The following is a 26974-nucleotide window of genomic DNA, read 5'->3' as shown; positions in this document are numbered from 1 at the left end:
TATTCTCTATTCTTTAAGCATATTTGAAACTCTGTACGTTTTTTAATAAACGTTGAGTGTGACGAATTTGGTGTAGGAGGTGTAAGGCTTCTCCTTTCGCGAATCCCATATTCACACCTTAAGTGTATGACATGGAAAATAGTTCGTGTATTAGGATGCAAAGGATGCAAATGACTTATTTTTCGGTTTACGACCATGATGCAACGCAATCAGAGTGCGCACACCGCCTGTGGCCCACTGAATCTTAGACAAATATGAGAAAATAACTTTTGATCAACAAAGAAATGAGGTGGAATTGGGTTTGTAGATGAAATATATTTGAAATTCATCCACCCATGTTACGAGAAAGAGAGTTTGAGGAAATTTGTTCAGAGGTGTGTAAACTCTTGACTGCAAACAAACTAGTTTGTAACCCGCTTTCCTGAACATGGTACTACGGAAGAATGCAATAATTAACATATTCATGAAAAGCACGCCCACACTGCGGGATAACAAATACCTTGATGCAGTCTTCTAAAACGATTGAGGTTCTTCAAAGACCGCGTTGTAAACCAACGCATACACATCGCCTTTGCACGAGGAATCACAAAGGTAAGGACGTTATCAGTAAGTGTTAGGGTTAAAAGGGTCTCTTTCTTTCAAAGGAAATTGAATCATTTCTCTCGCTCATGTCGTGGCTAGCAGGAGTTGTTTAGTTACGGCGTAGTTAACAGACGAAGAGGAAAGCCTCGCGAGCCAGCTTTCTGTAAATGCGTAAATACGTTTCCGTTTTCTACCTGACAGCTCGAACTGTCATGTTGGTGGTGAATCGAGTTACTGCACTTAATTTAGGGAATTACAAACGTCGAGTGCAGAAACCAACATACGAGTAGCTTCTTTATAAATCGTTTCTTGGCAGAAACTTGTCTCTCAGAAGATTAGGGCGGAAGAATGTTGTTATCTTCAATTCTTTATTTTATCGTACATTACTCAACTTACTCTATAGGGGAGATCAGTAACACAGGGCTATACAAAATGCGTATCTCCACAACAGTTGTACCTTAGAGCGACATTATTAAAATATGGTAGATGTGTTGTTATGTTTCATATCTTTAATGACCTCGAGGCAATTATTAATAGAAGCTTTTAGCCTAACAATGCTTGTCCTTAAGGAAAGCATCTTGCGACGAGTAAAAGAAGAATGTTCGCTCTAGATTTTTACAGTCAGAATTTAAATGTGAGAGTCTCCATTTACAAGGAATCAAGATTCCCAAGAGTTTTCGTCACAGACATGGCGTGATGTCAGTTGATACTGTAGTTATCTTACACCCGCAGAGAAAAAAGATACGTATAAGAATCTGCCAACAAAAAGACAAACAAACAAGTTGAGAAACATTACAAAAATCAAAATCATGTTGCAATTTATTCAAATATGTACATTTTCCTCGAAAGAAAATGAATAACATCAACAAATTCGATGAAAACGCGTCGATTTTAAAATCCCCTTAATTGGATCTTTATCGCACCGATTTACGGTTCATTGACGTTGTTACAACTTCCTGTCTTATGACTGCGTCATAGAATCAGGGTTAAGATATCGTGTTTTTTGATGAAAAACATCACTCGGAAAACATATGACAATTCACCATAAGTATCAAAGATGAGGTGGTGAAATTGCGACCCGAAATATTTCACGCGCCTATTGAGCTATTTAGGCAAAAGCAGGGTGGTGCTACGCTCCAGTGCACGTCATTGTCTACTGTTCTAAAATCGAACCATTTCAGCGCTCTTTCAGTAGTGTGTGGATGACTCTACGAAGGACACTCGTTAAGAGCATTTATTCGTCGCTTTTAAGACGTCTAGATGGTTAACACCTCAACGTTGTTCATGTTTGCTTTTTCCACCAAGATGTATTTATGTGCAGACAAAGCTCTAAACTCGTTCGACGGTTCTAGTGACTCTTTGTTTAGTTTGTGTCTGAAGACCAATCTCAGAATTTTCTCTATTGTCTGCGGTACATTAAATAAACAATATTAGGGTTTACCAAATAGTAATTACGTTAAGCGAGAATTTGAAATAAGCAAAAACGAGAGATATTTCACTGCAGGAAACTTTTAAGTCTGCAACAAATGAAATTGTAACGACATCTTATTTGTCCATTGCAAAATAACCCAAAACAACAACATTCCAGCCATAAATTAAGACAGATTAAAGTTTGGCTTAAAATCAACTAAGATGATATGCATTTGGAAAAAACTGTCACCTGAATTTTTCAAACTTTCTTTTTTAATGCAACCTTTGCGATTGATTGACAAGTAAATACCGACAGTTCTTAGGATCGAAAAGACTTCAGAATTATGGAACGTGCGCTCATCTTACAGTACTGTGGAGACAAAAAGACACATTTGCGGTATTCAGGAACACAAATGTTATTTAGCATTTCACTTGTCAACTGGAATAACTCTAATTTCTGCCGGAGCTTTTAATTAAAGCCTCGGTAACGGTCCTACTTTCTCAAGTTCGGGATGAACTTGACAAAACACTTAGATAAATCACGTCACACGTTACTCCTTTTTTTCCAACCAGGTCTAGCCACTCTCACTGAGATTTTTCGGATCGCTTACTGAGATCAGTATACTTTGAAAAACCTGTCTTCCAACCAAACGATTCTCAAAAATTATGTTTTGGATACAGATTAGTATTCTGAAACTCATCACTTCATAATTCACCCAAGCCTCGTGATAAGGGCAAAGTACAAGCTGGACTGCCTACGAAGTGTCACTGCATTGGAAAACGTGTTTTGACATGTCCAGCAGGTCACGCAAGTTTGAAATGTCACGCAAGTTTTAAAACGTTGGCACTAAGCTAGGTCTAGGTTAGTTTGAAATCACGGTTAACAAAAACGGTTCGCGGCCCAGAAACGTGAAGAACACTAGCCTTCCCTTTCACATCATCAGTAATCAACGATAAAATGAGCTTATTGCCATTATTTATTCTATCTAACCTGCAGTTTTCTCTCTCTCCTAGAACATAAAAGCTGGATTACGGCAATTGCTTGAGTCAGATAAGTACAATCCTTGTTTTTACTTCGATTTTCTGATCTCTTTACCTCATTGCTGAACTTTAATTGCGTAGAAGTAACAATAAAATTTCCGCTTACAAGCCAGGTAAGTTTTCGGTAAGTGATAGCAGTAAGTGAGCCTACGCGTGTAATCAGAGAATAGATTATTGACTAGTCGAATACGCATTGTATTTGATCACTTTGGAGAGACTTGTGAAAACATTAATTGAAGCTTGCGTGTTTCAGTTCGCTGTTAAAGGAACAACTTGCAGACTATGAATTATGTCAAGCCCCACCTGACAAACTTGAAAGCTCACCCTCAAGTAAAACATATTCTGCAATAAATAACGAGAAAAGCAGGGAAAAAACGTTTGGAAGACGAAACGCTTTCAAGCCACGTGTTGTCTATTTTCCTTGTTACCATCGAGATGTACTGCCACAAATGTTATGCCACAAATCTTGAAAGAACAAGCGCTTTCAAGACATATTTCCAAATTGCTCGATGGCCGTCAAACCATAAGGGCAAAAATTGCGTTCAAGTGTCAAAATTTTTAAGCTAAAGTAACTTTCGCTGTCTAGTACCTGATGCTTAACTTCTCTGAATTTCATTTTCCTGCTATTGAAAAGTTTTGAATTTCCGTGCGAATTCCGATTCTAATGAAAATCAGGAAATTCCGTCTTTTTTCTTGTTACCTCCAGGCAAATTAAATCGGTGTCTCCCGAAATAATTTCGTCCTTCAAGTTAATATAAAAAATGAAATAAAGTTAAAAAATATATATATATCTGACTCACCAAAGTTCAAAATGAACTAATCTATGAGAAATAATGCTGAGGTTAGTTTACGATATATTAGCTAACTTTGGTTCCATATTTTGTTGTTGTAGTAATTGTTAAAACCGCCACCGATGTTGTGAATGTAACCGAGGGACAGTCAGTGTCTCTGAACTGCACCATAAGTGGTGATGGAAGTTATACTTGGGAACGTCGAGATGGAACCGAGATCGAAAATGCGAAAAGAAAGGTGACTCTTTCTTCCTTATTTTCTATACATTTGTATCTACTACTTTCTTTTATTTTCCACACTAAGCGAAAGATGTTTGAAAGTATCAAAGTTTTAAAGATACGATCAGCATGCAGCGAGTAACCATCGAGTTTTGGATGTACTTGGGAGGTTTACTAAGCACTCAAGAAACTAGCACCTCCCTTCTTACGCTTCTTTTGTGCTTAGCAGCCTCCCGCGTGCATCCATAATTCGATGGTTGCACGCTGCAAGCTGAACATTTTTTAATACTACCCATCAGGTCATATTTTTACTCCACATTCTTACGGTTTCTAAATAGTTTTCACCCATCCATCCCACCGTATTTCCTCCCTGCACCTACAGTTGTTGATAGAGTGCAGCAGGTCTCCCGTTCCAATTACAGAAGACAACGCGGTGGCACTGTTAAGAATGTGTGCCTTTCCCATTTCGAGCTGAGTTGTATATATCTCGATTACTTCCAATATCGAAAAGAACACCTGTAATCCCTTTTCACTTAACACATCTAGCTTCCTGCTTGCCTTTCTCCACATTTCTAGAATTCATCATTTCTTTTTTTGGTAATTTTCTTCAAAGTTTCTATTCAGGGGTCATTTTCACAAAATAAACCAATGGCACTAAACAAAACGATCAGTTTTTCTAACGACAGTGGAATTTCTACGTATGGAAACCTCTACCAAGGGATCCCTATACTCCAGGGAAGCAAACTTTGTTCCCGGCCGGCTAAAAATAAAGCTCCTTTGTGCCTGTGTGGAATGGTTTCACCACACTCTAAGGACACAAACTGTGGTCCTGACAAGGAAAAATGCACTTCCAGTTGTCCTCATTCAAGGGAAACTTAACTCAGAGGACACTTTTCATAATTCAGAAAGTGTCTCCTGAGGAGAGATCAGGGCTGTAGATTTAATCGAGCCAATAAGTGCCAAGGAGCTTAGTGCCAGTAAGAGCCAATTGAGTACCAAGGATTGTGAATGTGACCTTGTAATAGAAGCCGTGAAGAAAAAGATCTTCATTCTAAATATCTTATCACCTATCATTAGTCTTGCTTAGGTTAACAAGCTGGCCCCGAATAGCCTTGCTAATAAAGGGCTATTAAGGGCTTTTAAACAAAAATTTGTGGCAAATAAGCCTAACGCTGTTGCTGTTTTTGTTGCAGGTTAAAGGAGGAGGACGACTGCTTGAAATTACTGACGCAGCCATCGCAGATTCTGGTGCCTACACCTGTAAAGCAGGCGAAAAGGCACACACCATCACGCTACATGTTATTGGTAGGTAGATGATGATAAGCCTTTCAGCCTAAACACACTTTGCTTTAGATTCAAAGGGAACGGCAAGTGTCGTTTATTGTTACGTGTCGCAAATAAATTAATAACTTCCTAATACATAGAAGCATTCCCTCCTTTTCGGCGAAGTCCGTCGCGTGGAAGGAAGAAGTATTATATTTTGTCCGTTGTACAGATGGGCATGTAATGCTTTTTTTTATTACAGTTGAAGTTAAGGTGGAAATGGCCCTGCAGGTTGAAAATTACAACTACACTAAAGAGCTGGAGAATAAGTCATCGCCACAATACAAGGCAATCGAGAAAAACTTTACCGAGGAGGTATGATTTGTTTTCCTCCTTCCATCTTTCCATTCTCTCTCTCCCCATTCCTTTTTTTTTCTCCTCCGCTCCTCACTTCGTTTCCCCTCCCAACACTTTACCATTTCTCCCACCCTCTCCCTCTCTTCAGTCCTTCCTCCTTCCCTCCTCTTTCTCTGAATTCTTTCCTTCCTCCCCACCGTCTGTTCGTACCACTTATTCTACCGAATGTCTTAACAACCGTCTTTCTCCCTATATGTCCCCTCGTCAATAGGTTCAATGCTTTGAGTGCAGGGGTTTAAAGAGTACTAGTAAATGAAATAAAAGCAACACCTATTGTTATGTTTCAGATGGACATTGTTTACAGAAATACTTCAGGATATATAAGAACAGAGGTTTTGAAAATGACGTGAGTACCAGAACGTATTCCTACTTCTTAACTCTACGGTTAAAAACTCAGAATATTTCATTTTCGCGTGAAACAGTCTCAATAGTATGTAATAGCATATCTCTTATTTCATGTGCTGTATTGATTTAAGCGTGGATAAATACCATATATCAATGATCTCCATGGCACATAAATTTTATCCAAAGAATCGCTCTCGCTTATCAAAGATAAATAGCAAACAATTCCATGATTAATAAGAAATGTAAGTCGTTATTGCATGGGGCTAAGTAAACCCTCTGAGTCCCTTTATAGTAATCAATACTCAGACCAACGATTTTACGCTCCGATTATCTACAGCTGAGTAACCAGAGTAGGAAAAATCTTATTTCACGCTCGGTAAAATTAAAAAAGAAATGTTTTCCCTCTAACTTGTCCCCTGTTTTCCATCTTTCTATAAATTACCGTGTGATTAATCATTGTGGCTACAGTATGACTATTTTCTAAAACGAATTTTGTCCCTTGATATTCTAGGAAAGGAAGTGTGGTAGTGGATTTCAACGTTATTATCCAAATTGTAACAACTGATCCCAAAAATGAGACAACTATAGTAGATAAAAAGGCCTCAGTCGCCCAAACGACAATTAAAGAAGCCGAAGATGGGTTTGTAAAGCGGCTAAAAGTGTCCAAAGTCATTCCAAAGAGTAAGTTTGTCTTAGTAAAACTGGTTCTTTACAAGTTCTTTTTACAATTTTGAGCGGGATTCGATATATCCTGGGACTCCAGTCTCTTACAATTCCTCTTTCCACCCAGAAGCATGGATATGTATGAGTGGGTGATAACAAACTGCCACTGCTACTGAAACGTAACAAAATTGCAGATGAATTACCTGCCATGGAGTGGTGTCCAATCCAGAAGAAGTGGCAACACTCCTAATTTCAAATTTCTTCTTAAAGTATCATTGATTGCCATAGCTTTGATTGCTGAACAAATACTCCTGTTGGGAAAATGAGATATTTATAAAAAAAAAAAAATGTTGTGGAGAATGTACAAACTGATGGTCAATGGACCACTTGTTTCGTAAGATTTAGTCAGCCGGGTAAGAAAGGATTAATGTCAATAGAAACTTTACATAAGGAGGCTTTTCTTGCATCATGTGATTGGAAGGATATAAGGAAAGCAAAATAACGTGGAAAATTAGTGGTTAAAGCCACTGACGCACTCAGAGGCAAAAACCCTCAAGTTGTAATATCCAAAAACACTCGTTATTGTTTGAGTAATTTTCAAATGTCTCTGTAACTTTGATACTTGCACCTTGTTTTATCCTTTAGCCTTCAGATAATCGATTTGATTGTCCGCTCGTTTCAAAACTTATGATCGTTTCCTCTCTATTTTCAGCCGAACCTCCAGAGCCTAGTGGCGTGGAGATCTTTGATATCAAATCTGATGAGCTGAGCATTCGATGGAAACCGTCGGAAGATGCTGAAACTTTCGACGTTCGCACTTACTCGGTGCAATACAGAGCATATGGTGAAAAGACCTACAGCGAGCATAATCAAACAGCAACCGCTGAAACTACAGGCTACTCTTATAGGATTAAGTCTCTCGAACCTGAGACTGTCTACATGATACGGGTCGGTGCTTTTAACTCGTATGGACCCAATTTCAACGAAGAAACTGGCCATGAAACCGAACCCGCACGTAAGCCATTTTTAGTTATATACAGTAATTTGTAAAATTAACAAAGTTATCTACAGGTTTTCGGTGAATTTAAAGTTTTTTCACTTTTTTTTTTAACCTTCACTCGTGAAGTCACTTGTGTTATTAGTTTTTTAATCTTAAGGTTTACGTATTACTATCGTACCTTCGCAATTTGTAAGCATCAAAACGCAGGTCGTTATACTCTGGCAAACATATATTGGAAATTTCGTCTTCCTGTTTTAAAATTTCGATGGATCCCTTCGCTTCGAAACCAGGGAGAGAAATTTTGAATTAGAGTCAGGCTTTAACAAGCCATTTTAACACTTTATTGCTACTCACATCTTAATCTTACGCCATAAGTCCCGTTTCGTCTTACCTATGGCCATTCCTTTAATACTGATAATTTAATACTGATAAAAAGCCTTTGAAAAAGGTCAACAATGTCATGTGTGGCTTTCATTCTGATATCATGCATATTTTTTATTACAGCTTTGGCCTGGTGGATTATTTTCTTGGTCGTGTTAGGTGCACTCTTGATTCTTGGCATAATCATCGGCATTATTGTTTGCAAATGCAAGAGAGCGCGGCAAAGAAAGAGAAGAGAGACTCGGCTTCGAACTCAAAAGGTACCATAACAGCAGATACAATTGTTGCGTCAATCCTGTATAAGCATAAACCAGATACCGTTCTCCAATTGAATTCAATAAGAGAATTCCATCTTAACCAAAGTAGTTTCAGCAGCCTATCACGACAAAGAAAAATGTCAGAAGGATGTGAACTTAAGGTAAAAAAACAGGCAAGCTTCTTTAAGCGCTTTTAAGAACGTGTACAAGTTTCTGGATTAGTCACACAGCAGAGCAAGGCGAAACCAAAGTAATCCCGAATTACTCTGAAAACACAATCGAAGCATTTCTCCATCAGAAATATAGCGCACAGTACGAAAGGTTCTGTCGACCTATCCCTTCTGCTTGACTAAAATAACACCATCCTTAATGTGAAATCACTGTCAACGCATATTTTTCTCTTCCAGAACAAAGCAGCAGTTTACCATGATGAGGATGTTAAAGGATTAACATACTCGTTTTCAAACGTTGCTTACAAGCCGGGTGAGATGAACTGGGAAGAGTTTCCCTACCAGAATATTAAACTGTTGAATGAACTGGGCTCGGGAGCCTTTGGTGTCGTTTATAAAGGAGAGCTGCTAAAAAGGAACGGGATCACTCCTTGCGCTGTTAAAGCTTTAAAACGTAAGTCTTGCATGCAAGGTTCACGCGTTGCATGTTAAGCAGTCAGCTTGTCAGTTTTAATCAGTCAGACAGGCAGCAATTAGTTAGTCCGTCGGTTAGCCAGTTTGACAGCCAGTCAGTCGGTGAACTAGTCAGCCAATCAACTGGTAGTTAGGACAGTCTGTCAATTAGCCAGCCAGACAACCAGTTAGACAGCTAACCGAGCCAGCCAGCCTAGTCAGTCAACCAGTGTGTTGGTCAATCAGTCTGTCAATTGGTCAGTCAGTCAGTCAGCTAGCCAAATAGTCGGCCAGTCAGTCAGTCATTCAGTAAACCAATCAGCCAGCCAGCCAGTCAGGCAGTCAGCCAGTGAGCCAGCCAGCCAGTCAGCTAGGCAGCCAGTCAGCCAGCCAGCCAGCCAGTCAGTCAGCCAGCCAGTCAGCCAGGCAGCCGGTCAGCCAGTCAGCTGACCAGCCAGTCAGTGAGGCAGTGAGTCGGTAAGTCAGTGAGTCAGTCAGCACTTAGCCAGTAAGCCTGTCAGTCAGTCAGTCAGGCAATCATTCAGTTGGTCAATTATTACTTATTACCTGGTGGTCAGTCCCTTGTTTTATTTAACAGCAACTGCCACAGAGGTGGAAAGGAAAGACTTGTTCAATGAGTTGGACATCATGGTCAATGTAGGACACCATCCCAACCTTGTGAATTTGATCGGAGCGTGCACACAAGATGGTCAGTAAAACACTTGAACTATCATTCAGAACCCTACAGTAACCCTTTTATTATAAAAAAAAAAATTAAATGCAGTTCTCCCTACTGGTAACCACACATTTATTACTCAATTAGTTATGATTTAGTGCTGCTTTGACCCTCAAGCTCTTCGCATATTTGGTGGATAATGTCTCAATATCGTGAGAAGAAGTTACACGTCAATCACCTTTGGTAGTTGGTGGGGATTAAAGAAGCGATTCACATTTAGTGCGACTTGAAACTTTTAGCCCAATTTTTTTTAAAATTTGTTTGCAACCCTTTTAAATCTTTTCCATCTTTGACCATCCTCGCTTCTTCCATCCTTTGACCATCCGTCGCTTCTTCATTCATTCTTATCATATTATTGTGATTATTTTTCACCAAACTAATATTTTTTATTTTCATTTTACGTCAAAAGCAATATTGCTCATCCAAAAGAACAGTCTGATTTCCCAAGCTCGTCATTTGCAGTCAGAGTCAATCTTTTTCATTCTTTGCTATCCTCGTTCTTTTCTTCCCATTTTCATGTTTTTGATCTCACCAACCTAACAATTGCTGTTTTTCCTTATAAGGAACGTACTTTTACATGTCATAACAGAAATACTAAAAATTTTGCAACTTGGCGCCCTTAACCTTTGAAATTTTTGTACATAAGTCTTCATTCCATTAACTTCTTTATCTCTAGACCACCTACTCGTTATAATAGAGCTAGCAGAAAACGGTTGCCTGCTAGATTTCTTAAAACGGTACAGACAACAAGATGGAAATAACACTAGAAGCGGCTTAACAGAACATATAAAAACATCGATAGCCGTCGATGTGGCGCGAGGAATGGCACATTTAGCACGCTGTAGGGTGAGTTCAAAGTAGTAGCTGAAACATTTTAGGGGTACCCAATTTTCTTCCTACCATACCCCATCGATCCTCAGCACTGTCTGAGTTTACCACTCAGTTTTTTTTTTGTAATTTAACCTCTGACAGTTGGGGATGGAATATGCAAATATTATTGATATTTTTCCTTTTTCATCTCATTTTCTACTTGAAAATGTTTTAGTTTTTGTTTGGGGAACGTTACGCAATAATGTAAGATGACGTGAATGAAAAAGCGATCTTTGCAATGATAAACACTACTTGGGCAGTAGTGAAAATAAGGCTATAAGTTTATTGCTGCGAAGATCGCTTTCACATTCACGTCTTTATTCGCAGTTCAAATATTTGACTTTCATATATTCTCAGTCGTTTATTCATTACTTTACGGGTTTATTTGGAACCAACATAATGATCAGCTCCCAGTTGGCTTGTTAGCTCAGTTGGTTGAGCACTGCCACGGTATCGCATAAGTCATGGGTTCAAATCCCGTACCGGCCTTAATTATTTCGGGCCTTATTTTCACTGCTACTCAAGTGGTGTTCATTCCTGCGAAGATCGCTTTCATATTCACATCTTTATCCGCAATTCAAATATATGACTTTTTATATATTCACAGTCGTTTAATGCAGGATAACTCGTCAATCTTAGTTTTGATTCTGTGGACAGAATTCCTTTATGATACCATTCAAACAAAGAGTAAATTTTGATAAGGCACAAACTGCTGAGAAATTTGATGTTTGTCAAGTGACTTTAACAAACACCTGCAACAATAAAAAATGACTCGGAATTTTGTTTGTATCAGTGTATCCACAGAGATCTCGCAGCAAGGAATGTTTTACTGGGGAAGGACTACGTCGCTAAGGTTTCCGATTATGGTATGGCACGTGATGTGTATGAACAGCTGATGTACAAGAAAGAAACTCAGGTAATTTACGTGTTAAAAGTGCAAGGAGTATATAGATTTAAAAGTATTATCATTTTTGTAGTTCTCAGATCTGATTCGTACTCCCTCCATACAGCTGATCTCCATGCTCTTGTGCACTACATTATGAAAGTTTGGTGTTCAAAATATCTATTTAAATGGAAGAATGGGAATTTACCGGTAGATATTCCATGAGGTGGCTCTTTTTGTCCACTCATTACAGCTCCAATTGGAATTTGAAAAGTTGGTTTTTGTGAAGGGGGGGGGGGGGGGGGGAAACTGGATGACCCAGAGAAAAACACTCGGAAAGAGGACATAATAATAATAACATAAAATAAAACTCAACCATTATATGACGCAGAGTTCAAGAGCACCTTCAGCACTACGTTATCCTTCTTCCCAAAAATGTCTTATATGGCACAATCGGATGAAATCATCCGACAACCCAAGGCCAACCTAAACGCGGTCATTCCGTCGAAGAATTTTAAACTCATGCAATACATAATTCTTTTGTTTGCTTCTTTCAGGGCAAACTTCCGGTTAAATGGATGGCTATCGAGTCCTTGGAGACATACACTTTCACGATGGAATCTGACGTGTAAGTCACTTTAAATGGCCTAGGTATGAGGCTAAAATCCTGACTGAATGCTCAGCTATCAATGTGAGCCCCAAAATTTCGTAATTTTCCTTGACAGTTCATCAGCACCATTTATACATTTAGCCAGAGGGTGAGACGTCGTGAGTTTAGGACGAACTAAGATATTTAAAACAGAACAAAATATCTCGCTAATTCCAAATACTAATTTTTCCTTAAATCTATTTTTAATGAGCAAAATATTAATTCTTATTTTCTGGACCCTTTTTAATCTTTAATTTTTTTTTGTTCAAACGCAGGTGGTCTTACGGAGTACTGCTTTGGGAAATAGAATCAGGAGGTAAGTCCTGTTTCCATCTAGTACTGCATCTGATGCGAAAAAATTATTTGTTGCTGTTGAGTTTAAACTGAGTCTGAGCGAGTTAGTTGCAGTTTCATTTGTCATTCAACATTGTGATGCATTTTCTGAAAAGAATTCACAACGTTCAATATCATTTTTAAAATTACTTTCTGTCAGAAGTTTGCGTTGAATGCATATCTGTTTTGCAAAAGGAAAAGAAGTCTGCTGCGTGACAGTTTTTTCGTGTATGAACCTAAGTTGATGGTGGATAGATTGATGTTCATAGTCAGTTTTGAAACGGTGAAGTATCGAGCACAAGGTGGTAAGATTCTGCGTATTAGTCAGAGTAGAAATCTTGGCGTTATGTGTATTAAAAACGATATCTAGGACGGCTAATGTAACTAAGAAATATTCCCTGCTTTTAGGGTTGAAACCTTACCCTGGCCTTAGTACCGCGGAACTGATACAGGAGCTAAAGAGGGGATACAGAATGAAGAAACCTAACGGATGCTCGGACGAAATGTTAGATATTCTTAATTGTTTTTAAAGGCTTGCCATAATTTTCACTTCCCGTTGACTTTAAACATATGCTATACCGAGTACTCAAAAAAAAAGTTAATATAGAAGAAACATCGTTCCATTCGGTTTGAAAAATCGACAGTGGTTCAGAATGGTTTGGACTGTTATCGACAACAATATTCGTCATCAGAGTGGTCCACAACAGTTCGATGACGGATATCGCGGTCGATAAGAGTACCGACCTCGCTAAACTTGTTGACTTGATTTTAACACAACGATATGGGAAACGATATGGGCAGTGCTTAAATGAGATTGAACTAAGCCTTCAGTTATCTCAGTATGCAGTCCATATTTAACAAATTTAGCCAAAGCAAACAAATGGTGGAAATTTTTATCTCATCCCTTCAGGGCCTGATATAGTTAATGATTTCTTAATGTTTATGGAATGACAACAACATTTCCAAATTACCAAAATTAAAAAATTATGAGTTCTTAAGTATACGCAGCTTTATGTAACCATTTTTTTGTTTTTGTTTTAGGTACCGGACCATGGGAGATTGTTGGAATCCAAATCCTAGCGCAAGACCAAATTTTGACCAGCTGATTGTCCGTCTCGAGAGCACAATCATGACTTAGTTTACATCATATTACATTAACAGCGGCAACAGCAACAACAATGAAAACAAAAGAACTTTAAGTAAACATGGAATTTTGTTACCGTTTCCCCACACGTATCAAATGGTATCAAAATTGTAACAGAGACAAAATTGCCGCTTTAAGAAAACAGCGCTTACTTAAAGGGACTCTCCTATTTTACTATGATGTTCTTTTACTATAATGTTAAACTGGATGATATTTAACCACTTTTGTTTTTTTGTATTAATACTATAATCGCATAAAAAAGGTGAAACAACAGAAAAAAGCAACCGATAAACATTAAAACTACAACTAATAATCAGTTTGTTAGAGCATAGCACAAAATGCTTATTGGACTTGGGATATTTGTTATAAGGGAGGAGGGGGAGGGGGGGAACTATCCTTGTCTCATTATTAAACCGAGTTAGCCGAGCAGTGTTACAGTGTTTGGAAATAAGGTAGAACCCGCTAACGGGAAACAAAAACTGTTTCGAGTTAACGGAAGTTCGAGTCAGTGGGGTTCCGCCGTCTTCTACTCTTGCATAAGCTTTTATATGGTTCTAGTAAATATGCTATTTTATTGTTATATTAGCAGAATGTTCATGAGAGCAGGTCTGTAAGGTGTGAATTATACTGATAATATTCAGAAGCTCATAAGGTGACACCTAATAAATTCTGGTACTTTTAAAAATTATATGCTTGTTGTAGACTTGGAGTGACGTTCATTTTGCAAAGAAGAATGAAAAAGAGACGTTTGGCAATCGGAAAACAGAAAATGAAAAAGGGACAAATATTAGCACACGCTAGTTGATTTTTAGAAGTTTTTGAATTGGATCAGCTCACGCCGAAGAAAGGTCGGCAAACAACAGAAAAACGTTTGCGACTTTTATTACACTCTCACATGGTTCTGAATGTAACTTTTCATACAGCAATTACTATCCTTTGTTTCCTAAATGCTTTTGGTTTTTTTTTTTCATTTATTCTTTCTTTTTTCATGTATCCGTGTCCTATCGATCCATGTCTCGTCCCATTTCACCCATCAAATTTTTCTGAGGATGACCTTGATACAGGCACGTTTGCTGGAGTCCAAGTAAAAACTTCCGCGGGTTTTGCCAATGAAATAAACCATAATTGCTTAAAAGAGAGAAACTAACAACTTATATATTAAATGGCGACAGAGATCGAAAATTTACCATTGCAAAAAATCTGATGGAAAGAAAATGTTGGAAATAACAAGTCGTGATTTGAAATCAATGCATTTCCGAACATCGAAGTCTGAATTTGACCACATGTACTGAGGTTGGAATAACCATGGATTTCAACGTAAACTCGCTAACCATGTTGACGTACATTAATGTTTTCAATTTTAGAATGACTTTTTATCGGCCGATAGTCACTCAGATAGATGAAATCAGTCAGTGATGTTTTTTCAAGTACTGCCAAAAAAATTAATTCGGTAAAATAGTATCTAATGCATCTTACTCTCCTCAATGTTTTGGAGAAGGTGGTCTTTACGGCTAACGGCAAACCTATTTCTGTTACAGTTAGCGGCAATGTTAAATTATGAATTAATTTCAATTTTTCTAAAACATGTTTAATCGCTTGCTTTTAATATTAAAGTAAAGCAACGAGGGTAATTTCCGATAGAGTTACCGATGGGTCGATATAGAGTAACTTTCTTTTCTTTTTCCCGCATGTGCCACAAGCAAGACAAGACACATGACAGTCTAAGATTATGAAACTTTCAAATCAACACTGATTATTAAAAAAAAAAATTATGGTTCAATTTTTTGACGACGAATAGTTAAAAGCTTGTCAGTTTTTACGTTTAGCGGCTAATTTTTTGTGCCACTTTACGGCTAACGGTTAACTTAATTGAGACCCTCGGATAAAGGTCCACTAAATCATCGCGTGAGGTATGATCCGAGTTCATGACATGTATATCTGCTATACAACTATGTTTTGAATATTCCATCTTTTGTTCTTTTGTTCAGAATACTGAGTGTCGATACAGAACGTAAAAAAGTTTGAAACTGTCGAAAGGATCCAAATGACCTTAGACGATCAGTGACCGTCTTTTTTTTCCAGATAAATGATGCTATTTGAAAACCTAAAATTTCCAAATAACCAGAGATGTTTTTGAACGTTGCTAGCTAAGATTTATGTTAAGGAATAGGTTTGCAAGTGAAGTGGACTATGAAATGAGCACAGGAAAACACGTAATTTACTATTCAACATTTTTTCTAGATTGGTCAACATATAACAAAAGCTGTGATCATTTTTGTAATATCAGTCGTTCTTAGAAGCTTTTCGCTGCTTCTCTCGAGCCTTTGAGTATTTACTCAGCGTTGTGAGATCACCACAACACGGTATTCCGATGAAGCGTTTGGTAAGATATCCACAAGCGATATTTTTGACGTATATTATTACCTTTGGTTTGTGTATCGATGTTGTTCGCTCCTGTAATTGTGATGTTGGTAAGTTTACTGCTGTTAGTTATTTATCATAGAATACTTCTTGTCTTTTAGGAATCATGTTTTATCACGACTTTCCTGGTAGTTCCGTGGCAGTTTAACAATTCTTAGCTAGTTAATTACGTTATTCAACTCTAGTTTTTAACCTAGCATAACCTGAACTTAACGCATCCAAACGCTTGAGTGATGCTCGGGTGAACACACGAACTTTCAAGTACATGTTAAAATAATAGTTTCTAAATATATTCATGATCCACCGTTTATTTCTGATAAACACTAACAACAACAACAACACTAACAACAGTTCTTTTCAGAACTACACTCACCCGGACGATCACACTACACAAACTACTAAACATCTTTGTTGGTTCAAGTTTGTTCATCCTAATTTTTGTGATATTAAGTGATAGATTCGCCTAAATGATTTCATTTCAATGGCATTTCGCGTTGTTATGCGTTTGTGATTAATTGAAGGCACATGCATATTTCTTCACGGACACTTACCACAATGTTGTGCAAGACTGAAATGTAATGTTTATAGTACACTGATCGCCAACCAGAACATTTCTAATTGTTCTTTTTCTGTCATTCCACATACCCCTGTGCTTAGCTTTGCTCTGTCACGTCAATAAAATAAAAATATTTTCTTGGTATATTCACGAAAACATCAGAACAAAACCAAATAACAAATCTAAACCCTCTTTTCTTTGGTTTATGTCACCTAACCGAATAAGCTAAGATACTAAACGAAGAGTAGGGTGAGCTTAGCTTTTTGAGACCAAAAAATAAATATATCGAAAAAGAAAAACACAATAACACAAAACAAAACAAAAGAAAACTGACAAAATTTCGAGCATAAATTTCTAGAGCGTTCACAAGAGAGAGAGAAAGTTACTGATACAACGATTCTTCCCCTACAGCCAAGCTAAAGGAACTAGGAGTAGAGGATGGCCATATCCCAGATCAGGCCATGACTGCATCGTCTACTCTTGATGCCAGTCATGGGCCAGGTCGAGGCAGGCTCAATCAGGGCCCAACTGGTTCCCAGGGCACCGCCTGGTGCGCTCACGAATCAAACACTGATCAGTATTTACAGGTGGATCTCGGTGAGTAAAAATCTAAAGCGAGCTGAAAGGAGCTGGGTCAGAGACAGAGTATCTGCAAAAAGTTGAGCATCAGTTTGCTGCCAATTTTCTTTTTTTTTTAATGTGAAATATGGCCTCCATCCCTAAACATCTCTGTTGCCTGAAAAGGGCCAGGATATTTAAAAGGAGGTAATGCAGATGAATTTACTTTAGGTGCCACTTTCTTAAATTTTTAAAGTTATGTGATCACAAACGATACTTTATACGTACTAGCACGCTAGAGACATGACGGAAGATTACGGGGAGCAAAATTTTTGAGAATTAGCTGATAACCAAGAGGCAGACAGAAAAATCGATCAATCGAAGGACAAAGACTCTGCCTTGGAGTAATTATGGTCATCTCCACAGCTATGGCGAGCATGGAGTCAAATATCTAGTTGTTCGAAGGCCGATTAGTGCTAAACCAAGGTTGAATTTTAATCTGGGTTTCTTTATTCCTTTATTCAAATGTCTTTTTGGAATAATGCCCTGTGTTCTTTTTAGAGCATCAAAGAGTCATGTTATAGACAAAAAGAATTCGGCCGAATTTTCTTTTAAAGCTATCAGATCTGAAATCAGATTTCACACTAGCCCTGGGTTATCCTAACCCAGCTTTGAACAACCCGGCTCAGGTTTCTTAGTTTCTCTTTTCTAGAGCCCTTTTCAGAAGATTTTTTCCTTCCTTTTTAGAGCATCCAGAAATAAAACTGTAGACAAAGAGAACTTAACTGAATTTTTTAAAGCTTTCAGATTTGTAATCAAATTTCACACTGAGCCTGGGTTATCCCAAACAAGCTCTGAACAACCCAGCCCTGGGTGTTTGTCTTTCCTCACAAACTTATCGTAGTGTCTGTGTTTACTTAACCCTTTAACTCCCAAGATCTCTTTAGTAATTGTCCTTACTGTCTGCCATACGATTCTCATTATGTTAGTCTGGAGAATTTGATATTGGATCAGCTAATAATTAATAGTTTACTTTATTCTCATTACTTGTATTGATATTGTAAGGAGAAACTCTGTCTTGGTCACTTATGTAAGTTTAAGGGTTAATTTAATTATAAACTGAGAAAAGTACTGTGCTTCTGTTCAGCATTATGGATCAGCTAAAGAAGTCACGTGACCTTCCTAAAACCGAAGAATTTATGTGTACCAATGAATAGATTGATTATTGACGGCGTAAATAATGGATGGTTTGATAAATTAATAAACTAATAAATCCATCTCCCGATTGATGGATGGATTGAGTAACATTTATAGAGCATAATCATGAGGCTGATTGGTTAGAATTGCAATAGGACTAAGTGGCGTACAGTTCGATCTGTAATCACAAGAGTGATAACAAACTCGGATGACCGCGCAGCGACATGACAACCTGTTACCAATTAATAAAAAAATTACAACAATGAAATTGTATTTTTTGTTATGATTAATACTAGGACATCACCCTTTATTTCAGCATATACGTCAAAAGTTACTCATATCGCGACCCAAGGATTGAACGATCCTTCTGAGGTTGTTAATGGCCCTAACATCACCAGCTGGGTTAAAGAATATACACTGCAGTATAGCTCTGATGGTGAAACTTACAACGGGTATTATTTCGATAAAAAATTAAAGGTAAGAGACACATAAATTAGAGAATATGTTTTTCTTCTGATCAAGAGCGTGGGAAAAAAATTTTGAGAAATCTGAGAAGAGGAATCGAGCCTCAGACTTTCCGATTCGACTCTCCGGTGTTTTACCGCTAAGTCACAGAGACTCTATGGTGAAGAAAGCCATTACGAAGTTTATGTATAGCACACGTTTTGCATACCACTAGGATCAGTGATGACGATAGAGTCATTTTTGAAAATAAAATAAGAAAGATGCTAAATTTTGGGCTCGGTGAAGAAATAAAGAAATAGATATTTTTTCACCACCAATGTCAAATTTTATCATCATTCCGGCTTTATTCTATTTACAGACATGAAACGTTTGGAGGTTTAATAAGTGCTTTACCACATATTTCAAACTTTTACTGTAGAGAAATTAGAACTCAATATTCTCCGATAAAATCCAAGGAGATTTTCTTTACCACGATAGTCAACGTTTTCCATATAAGTTTTGCTAAATGATTAATCCATTTGATAGTCAAATGATAAGGATAGCATATAAAATTGGTTCTTTTTCTTGTTGGTACAGATATTTGATGGGAACAAAGACGCCGGGTCTGTATCCTGCTGTGAGCTTCCGTACCCTTTAGTTGTGAGATATATTCGGTTCAAACCTGTGTCGTGGGAGAAAAAGATATGCTTGAGAGTCGGTGTCTTTGGCAAAGGGAACGTAACAGGTACATACTTTTAATTATTGACTTTGTTGATATTATAATAGCTGCAATCATAGATAAACTACGGAAGAGGAAGAGAATGTGTAATTTCTTTAGAATTTTTGTAACTGGTTTTTTTTCAAAGTTCATTTTGGATGGAATCCTTCAATATATTTCCAACATCTTGCTGGACGTCTAACTGAAGAAATTCATTACTAAAGAAGTGAGAAGTTAATTGCGATCGAAGAGGCTTACATTTGATTTCGCAGGAGCTAGCTAGAGTGAAAACCACTGTGTGCGACTCAAAGAAGATCTTGAACTGTCGATCTTGGCTTACTATTGGTGATAGGACCGAGTGGAGTCTAATTCGGTCTGTTGTTACACTTTCCAATGACAAGCTTGACGCGCACACTGTCCTATTGGTGCTCAAATCGGGCTGGTGATAACCAATCGCCTTCGAGAATTTTGTTATAGATTTGATTACGAGGAAAATCATATAAAGTAATAAAGTTATACAAGAAGTTACACGTCCGGATAGATTTGCGTAAAATATTGGCTAATAGAACTTATCTATTTACTTTCCAGCGCACACCATAATCACAAAAAGTGAAATTGCGATTCGACACTATTGGTGGTGTAAGTAGCCATCATATTACTTATGGCACGAGAGAGAACAGTTCATTGTTTTTTTGTAACAATGAGATAACGATGAGAATTCTCAACTTTAAATCATTTTTTTTCTCCCTTTTTTTCTAGGGCCTTTCCTTTGGGTTTTAATAATCATGCTATTTTTCCTTATCTTCCTGGCTTGCTTTTTCTATCGTCGAATCCGGAAACAGTACGTATTATCAATGCTTCCGAATGCTTGAAGGAATGTTTGACTGTTTAATTTATGGCTTTACCTACCTTACCTTAGTAACGGTTAAAACTGAGTTAAGAATAGTTTTTGTATATCCTCTTCGATTGAGGTCAGTAAATTATTTAAAATTTTAGGTTATATTGCCATTTTATTAGAAATTGTCTTTGTACTTAGTTTTGATAGGTATATTTATGTAAATATTTAATTGCATCATTGTTATGTATAACTCAGCCGCGGGACTGCAAAGTCTTATAATAAAATACCTATCTATACCTATCATCTTAATTTCTTTCATTAACACAGACCAGCTCTAAAACCAAGGCCAACTAGAACGGAAAAGAATCCATCTCTCTACACAAATCCATTTTCCCCACAGTCAAAGTCTCAGAGAAACGGTACGTTGACCATTGAAATGGCAGACATCATGGAGACACAGGAGGATGGCGCTTATGAAGAGGCTGAGGACGAAGTACAAGAGGTAAGAGCCCACACAAAAGCAGATGTACCTTGAGTATTAGGACCTAGGAGTGACTAGGCAGATCATAGCTGGCCAGACATGGCTACACGTGGCTAAAGAGATTCATTAACCAAAAAATTTTCTGGCATTTTATGTTTTCGAGAGCTTTTCATGATTCTTCGTACTTCCTCTGATACGAAATGCTAACATCAACCGGAAATCGGTGCTTTTCCCACCTGTCTTGTGTTCTCTCAATTATACCTCGAGGATCACCGTTGAAATGAACTAAATTGTATGCTTCATTATTAAAGAAATAAAGGAAATGCCATTCCATGATTTTTGCAGAAGGATTTTTACATCAAACTTCTTGAATGTTTTCATGGATTTTCAGGTTGTGGCCCACTTCACAGACGATGGGTTTGACAACAAACATGGGGTCACTCACTTTTCAGTGACTGACGAGGATGAAGCGGAATTACCGCCGATCATTCAAGACCAGGCGAAAAACGGTCCAAGCCGAGGAGCCTCACTGAGCTCTCAGAACCAGCCAATCAGGGGGGCTTCAGTCAGTTCACAGAATCGCCGCAACACCGCGCAATCCCAACATCTGTACGAAGCCATTGAATAGAAAATGGGTCACCTGATCTCATGAAAATTTTTCATGCCACCTTATTATAATTCAGAGACCATTTCAGCATAAAAAGCGATGCAAGATGCTAAAAATAACCAATGATAAAGACAAATATCTACAAGAGTTTTTTTAGAATTTTATCAATCAGTCAAGTGAATTGTTGTTGAAATAAAATCAGAAAAAAAAGCTTTCTTACGTTGCTACGGTCGGGTCAGATGTCAAAGTACGACCATGAGGTATCAAAATGAACTGATATTTTCAACTTTCTATGGAACCTCGCTAGATGATTAAAATACGGCGTATAAAGTCCTTTAAAATTATCAGGTGTCTAATAGAGTGTAAAGCATGCTTAGACAATTTTATTGCTTTTCTTTGAACTGACCTTGAGGAAAACCCTTCTAAATGTCGTCGAAATGCAGAAAAAACTTAAAAAAACATGAAGCCGAGTTTTTGGCTCGACCCGAAGGCATTCGGGCTAAAAATAAAGTAATATTTGAAATTCCCACTGTAAAATAGATCCGTAAAATTGTAGAGAATTCTGAAGGAGAAAGAGATTACAACTGGCCGGAGGTGGGGTAGAGGAGTTTTGAATATTCTCCAGACGACAACTAATCGCCGCAAAGTTATTAATTTATAGGAATGCTACCAAGAGAGACTGTAAGTGATCGGTGTTTAAGTAAAATAATGAGCTACGAGTCGCTGTGTGTTAGAAATAGAAGAAGAATATGCTTGACAGTGAATAAGATTTTATCACGCCAATCAACTATCTGAAATATAGCGTGAACTATTGAGAGGGAGAGGTGCTACGTTCATGGCTAGTTTGTCTTTAGGAGTCGCTCTCGAAAGCTTATCAAGTAATCCAGCAAATAGCATTTCTGAGTGTCCACAGCATACTCCAGGACGTGCTCTGAAAGACACAGGTCTAGAGCACCAATATCAGAGCATATTCGTGAAGAGTTTGAGCTGCCACCGAATGTCCACGTTTTGGGGCGTACTCTGTACGTTCCGTCGATCAAACTATAATGGCTAGCTAATTAAAACCACCTGTATCTAAAACAGATTAAAACGACGATACGAAGTGTCCACGTTTTAAAGCCAAATATGAACGGGAAATACAACCATGTATGGTTCTAAAAGCTCAGAGCAACCTTTACCGAAGCGCATTTTCATAAAAGAAAGCGTTAAAACGTTACTCCCAATCAGTTCTCACTAGTACTTTATATCAGATGAAAGGAAGAATTATAAAAGATGTGTTTATTCATTAGAGTTATGATAGTGCGGATAAATGCAAAAAATCATCAATTGTGCGGTCAAGCTATCAAGTGAAGATGGCGGTATTTCGACTGCTACATTTGTACTAGTCGTTAGTCTTTATCAGGAAGTACTAAAGTTATACTTTATGTGCGACTTTATCGGTGAATGCCTGTAAAAATACCAACATACGTTTCAGTAAATGAGAACTCTTTGGCATTCCGGGTGTAAAGTGTAGTTAGGTCGTATTTTATTTGAACAAAACTACGTTGTAATCCATCTTCAATTAAGCCAAAACAATTTATAGGAACATTCTTTTTTTGAGTAAAGTCAAGAGGGCCGAAAGCTACGACTGGAAAGAATATTTATTTAATAAAATCAAATTTTTTTTATAGAGAAAACCTGATGGTGTGTATGTGTGTGTTTTTTTAAGACTTGTAAACCTTCAAAAAAAAGGAGAAAGGATCAAAGTTAACTCATACTGCAAAGTTTCACATATTTTATCCACACACGAGTCACGTAGCACATGGGAGAAGCTAAGTACTCGTTAAAGAAAATTGAAAATAAATGAAGGAATTTCTAGAATGGTCGTAAGCCTGCACGAATGATATGGAACATTCAAGCTTACTCTACTTTGTAGCTAATATAAAGGACATGAACACTTGTACTTAGCCCTCGTAAATCATGTAAAACACCTAAGCTGGTCTTGGCTAATTTACTAGAAATGCACACCTTTCGTAAAACTGAAAATCTGTGATCATTTAGAACACAAAACTTTGTTCATCTGATTGAAATACGTAAAAAAATTCCTTGCACTAAAATTTTCCAAACTTAGACGGTTAATATTGTATGGAGTTTTATTTGGAAGAAAGGTTATGACAAAAGAATACAATAGATGTTGGGCAAGAACAACAAAAACGAGTGCCACTTGATTATACAACAACTAAGTTATTTTAAGTCTTTTAACACCTCATTAAGACCTTTGGTGAAGAATTCATTGTTGCCTGAATTCTTTATGCTAAACAAAATACACAATATTTATGCAATCAAAACAGCTTTTTGACTATTTTTTTCTTACAATTTGCCAAACGTTTTACAAAGCTTTTTAGCACTCTCTTAATATGACATTAACTCTTTAAACATTTCTCTCGTAAAGTGTCTCGCTATCAAAAACCCTTAATGTGATACAGTGTATATCTTCGATAAGAATCATCTTGAATGTTAGACATTCTAGAGCACGCTTCCACAATTATTTCATTTTGCAATACTTTGACGATCTAAACATAGAGAATTATTTCTAATGAGAATTAAATCATGACGACACCATTTTTCAGGTTGAGTTGAAACAGGTCAAACGCGTGATCACCAGTTAACAGCTATGCGAAGAAGGTAAAACAACTCAAGAGTCTTTTGGTTTTTGAAAGAAAAAGTAAACTCATTAATTAGATTTAATTAGTTTAGAATGAGAGAAAGGCGGATACCTTTTTCCAAAGTACTGGCCTCGTGTTGTAACGATGTCTATTTCGATAAGAAGTTCATCCATTTTAAATCTGGAGTTTAATCAGGACAAAGGCATCATTTTTTGCGGACTTTAAAGTATAATATCACTATTATCTACGTTAAGTTACCAAAGGAAACTGCAAGACTTTAAAATTGACACATTCCCCTCCTTCTTGTTCAATATATCATGGCATTCTTTATAATAAAATATCCTAGAATATTCTCGCTTCCATGTTAATATACACATTGCCCTTACATTGTCGATCTTAAAGATATAGTTTTTTGTTTACGTTTATGCTATTCTTAAGGGAATGAAAGGTGTTTTATCGGCACACAACTGGAAAAAGTTAGAGATTTCTGTAATCGCTGTTTGCTCTGTTTAATAAATCTAGTTTATTTGTTTCAATTTTCCTTGCAGCAAATCAATTTGATAAATCTGTAATGCACGATTAGAATTTACCGTTTTGTTTTAAATGGCGTTTCTCAATCGGTTCTTAGATATTGTGCGAAGTGTGGATCGAAAGTTCCAAAGTTCATTTGGTTATATTGTAACCCACATTTACATTCATGACAATAAGGAATGAAAATAATGATCTGTTACATTACGGCAAGTTTGACACCGACGGCCTCTCTATCTTCTCATTTTTTGCATTGTACAACATGTTAAAAAGTCATTGATTAAAGGACTTGTCGGTTTTATGTCTTTTGTAAGGTACAGTTTTATTCTGGCATGACAAATCATTTTGTTAAGAATGATACTCTCCTCTCTCGTGAAATACAATGAGGAAGTTCAAATCACTGAGAGCCTTGAGTTTATAGTTCTGCATATAAGTATATCTGCTTGGCCCTGCATATGCCATCGTCTTGAAATCTCTTCATAATGACAACTTTCCTCTAGCAAGTGCTAAGAATGGAAAGATTTTGCTTTCTTAAAAAAACGAACATGCCTCCTTTAAAAGTGAGACATTACGAGGAAAAAGTTGTCTTTGAAATAATAGGAGCTTTTTCGGGAAATTATTCTCATACAAATTGGAATTCTTCAGTTAAGTAACAGCCATCATTTTTTCTTTGACTAGTAACTAAAGTAACTAAAGAAAGTTTGGCTTCGTATGCTAACTGTCCAGAAGGGTTTCCTACAAAGTTCGGAGTTACTAAAAAAAAACTGTCTGTGAAGGACGTTCCGACATCAATATAATCGATATAGTGCTTGTGTCTCCGAAATGAAACTAGCATTTTCTTAAATACTGCGTAATAAAGTGTTTGCACAACGTAACAAAGCAAATGAGTTCCTTGCTAGAATTCATCCGCGGGGATGCGCCCGAATAGTACTAGCACAATATTGTTTCAAAGAACCATTTTCTAAACCGGCGATATTAAAATTTTGAGGAGTGAGGAAAAGTGAACCTCACAGTAAAAAAGTATAAGTCCAAATAATGATAGTCTATTTCACTTAGAAATGTACATAAATTTTCTGAAACCCTAGTATTTTCTTACTATCCAGGACACCTAAAAGAAAAAAGATCACCGAAGATACTCTAACATTTGTGAAAGCGTAACCGACAAACAAATGTACAATTCTTTCCACTCATTTTCATAATTACATCTCTTCTGCTAAAATAACACTTTTTCAGAAAATTTTTTTGCAAGATTACAAGATGAATTTTGGCTGAATGGCTGTATGTTTTGAAGATTCCAACGAATCTTTTCTTTTTTCGTCAAAAGGAGTCGAACGGAAAGAAGAAAGAACGCAACTTCACGATCTATTTTCGACAAGTATCTGGAATATCTTGCCAATGAAGACCGAAAGAAAATACTGATAAAATCTGCACTGTCACATAACAAGTTGAATCACCCTGCTTACGCAGACGCTGTAAAAACGTCCCGGCGGAACTCTTGTCAAAAGTGGTTTTGAGAGAAATTTATTTGAACAAGGGTTACGGTTGGGTTGGTATTGTTTATGCGACAGATACGAGACTTTTTTTTATATCAAAAGAGCCTAGGAACGAATTTTGGCGTCCATTCAATGCAAAGAATAGAAAAAACTTGGAAAGAAAGACGTGAATCATTTTCCGGAACTAGCTTCTAGTAATCATCAACAATGCTACAATTGTTATTTTGACTAAAATTGATTGAATTTGAGACGATCAATAAATATACACCTATGGGGAAATTGGCATAAAAGAAATCATTATCATTATTAAAGAATGAACCTCGGTTGCTCCGAAAGATGCATATTTCGTTAGTTAACTTAATTTTACACAATTCTAGGAATACTATGGAACATCACAATTTTACGAAACCAGTTTAAATGAACTTCAATCGTTGGTGTATTGTTCAAAACCTATGTAGATAGGGAATCGCATTTTAGTACACATTTACTAAAAAAATTGTAGCCAAATATCGATTATTTCTTTTATGTTCGCCCTTGTATCGGGTAAAAGCAATATCTTCATTACAGATCAAACCACTTGCCCCCCAAACGAATCAGTGACAAGTGGTAATTGCAGCCCAAGGCCACTGCGGTAAGGTCGCCACTCATGAGTCTGCACTTTGATGTACTTATACGGAAAATACTCTACACTAAATCATACCGACTTTTTAGTTATCATCAATAAAATACCCATCTAGGGTAACGGACAAGAAATTAAAAAATCGTCAAATAATTCGAAAACCTTAGCGTCCTAGGGAAAAAAAAAACCTTTCTTTTAATTTTTCAATGAAAAGGTGAAGTAAACGAGAACTATGGGTTGGTGCAACTCAGCATAAAACTCG

The 26974-nt window shown here is 37.2% G+C and overlaps 2 protein-coding genes across 3 annotated transcripts; both read left to right on the top strand.

Moving 5' to 3' along the window:
- Positions 1–261: 261 nt before the first annotated feature.
- Positions 262–14295, top strand: LOC113673325 (angiopoietin-1 receptor). The gene is made up of 16 exons (XM_089206850.1): positions 262–591; positions 3007–4062; positions 5237–5348; positions 5569–5681; positions 6011–6069; positions 6580–6749; positions 7444–7746; positions 8236–8372; positions 8777–8993; positions 9591–9701; positions 10405–10574; positions 11392–11514; positions 12039–12109; positions 12406–12446; positions 12872–12968; positions 13505–14295. Exons 4-16 carry the CDS (start codon positions 5586–5588, stop codon positions 13599–13601), a joined length of 1692 nt encoding a protein of 563 aa, XP_089062976.1. The 5' UTR covers positions 262–591; positions 3007–4062; positions 5237–5348; positions 5569–5585; the 3' UTR covers positions 13602–14295.
- Positions 14296–15579: 1284 nt separating this feature from the next.
- Positions 15580–22146, top strand: LOC113673430 (uncharacterized). 2 transcript variants are annotated; one of them, XM_027189835.2, is made up of 8 exons: positions 15580–16078; positions 16996–17181; positions 18656–18816; positions 19381–19528; positions 20090–20140; positions 20261–20342; positions 20667–20841; positions 21212–22146. In XM_027189835.2, exons 1-8 carry the CDS (start codon positions 15979–15981, stop codon positions 21446–21448), a joined length of 1140 nt encoding a protein of 379 aa, XP_027045636.2. In that variant the 5' UTR covers positions 15580–15978; the 3' UTR covers positions 21449–22146. The 2 variants fall into 2 exon arrangements, with proteins under 2 accessions (XP_027045636.2, XP_027045646.2); XM_027189845.2 differs by having other exon boundaries at positions 15669–15990.
- Positions 22147–26974: the final 4828 nt, after the last annotated feature.

The sequence above is a fragment of the Pocillopora damicornis genome, chromosome 5, assembly GCF_964200805.1.
Source record: "Pocillopora damicornis chromosome 5, jaPocDami1.2, whole genome shotgun sequence".
Classification (NCBI taxonomy): domain Eukaryota; kingdom Metazoa; phylum Cnidaria; class Anthozoa; order Scleractinia; family Pocilloporidae; genus Pocillopora; species Pocillopora damicornis.
The sequence above is the reverse complement of the archived record's forward strand: the minus strand, read 5'-3'. Positions and strand labels throughout refer to the sequence as shown.

What these genes read in the sequence shown, in the direction of transcription:
- LOC113673325 (XM_089206850.1), top strand. Translation starts at nt 5,586, where the DNA reads ATGGCCCTGCAGGTTGAAAATTACAACTACACTAAAGAGCTGGAGAAT. An exon ending in CCATGAAACCGAACCCGCAC is followed by an intron (nt 7,747 to 8,235) that starts GTAAGCCATTTT and finishes TTTTTATTACAG; the next exon opens with CTTTGGCCTGGTGGATTATT. An exon ending in AACGGATGCTCGGACGAAAT is followed by an intron (nt 12,969 to 13,504) that starts GTTAGATATTCT and finishes TTTTTGTTTTAG; the next exon opens with GTACCGGACCATGGGAGATT.
- LOC113673430 (XM_027189835.2), top strand. Translation starts at nt 15,979, where the DNA reads ATGAAGCGTTTGGTAAGATATCCACAAGCGATATTTTTGACGTATATT. An exon ending in GATTCGACACTATTGGTGGT is followed by an intron (nt 20,141 to 20,260) that starts GTAAGTAGCCAT and finishes CTTTTTTTCTAG; the next exon opens with GGCCTTTCCTTTGGGTTTTA. An exon ending in TATCGTCGAATCCGGAAACA is followed by an intron (nt 20,343 to 20,666) that starts GTACGTATTATC and finishes TCATTAACACAG; the next exon opens with ACCAGCTCTAAAACCAAGGC.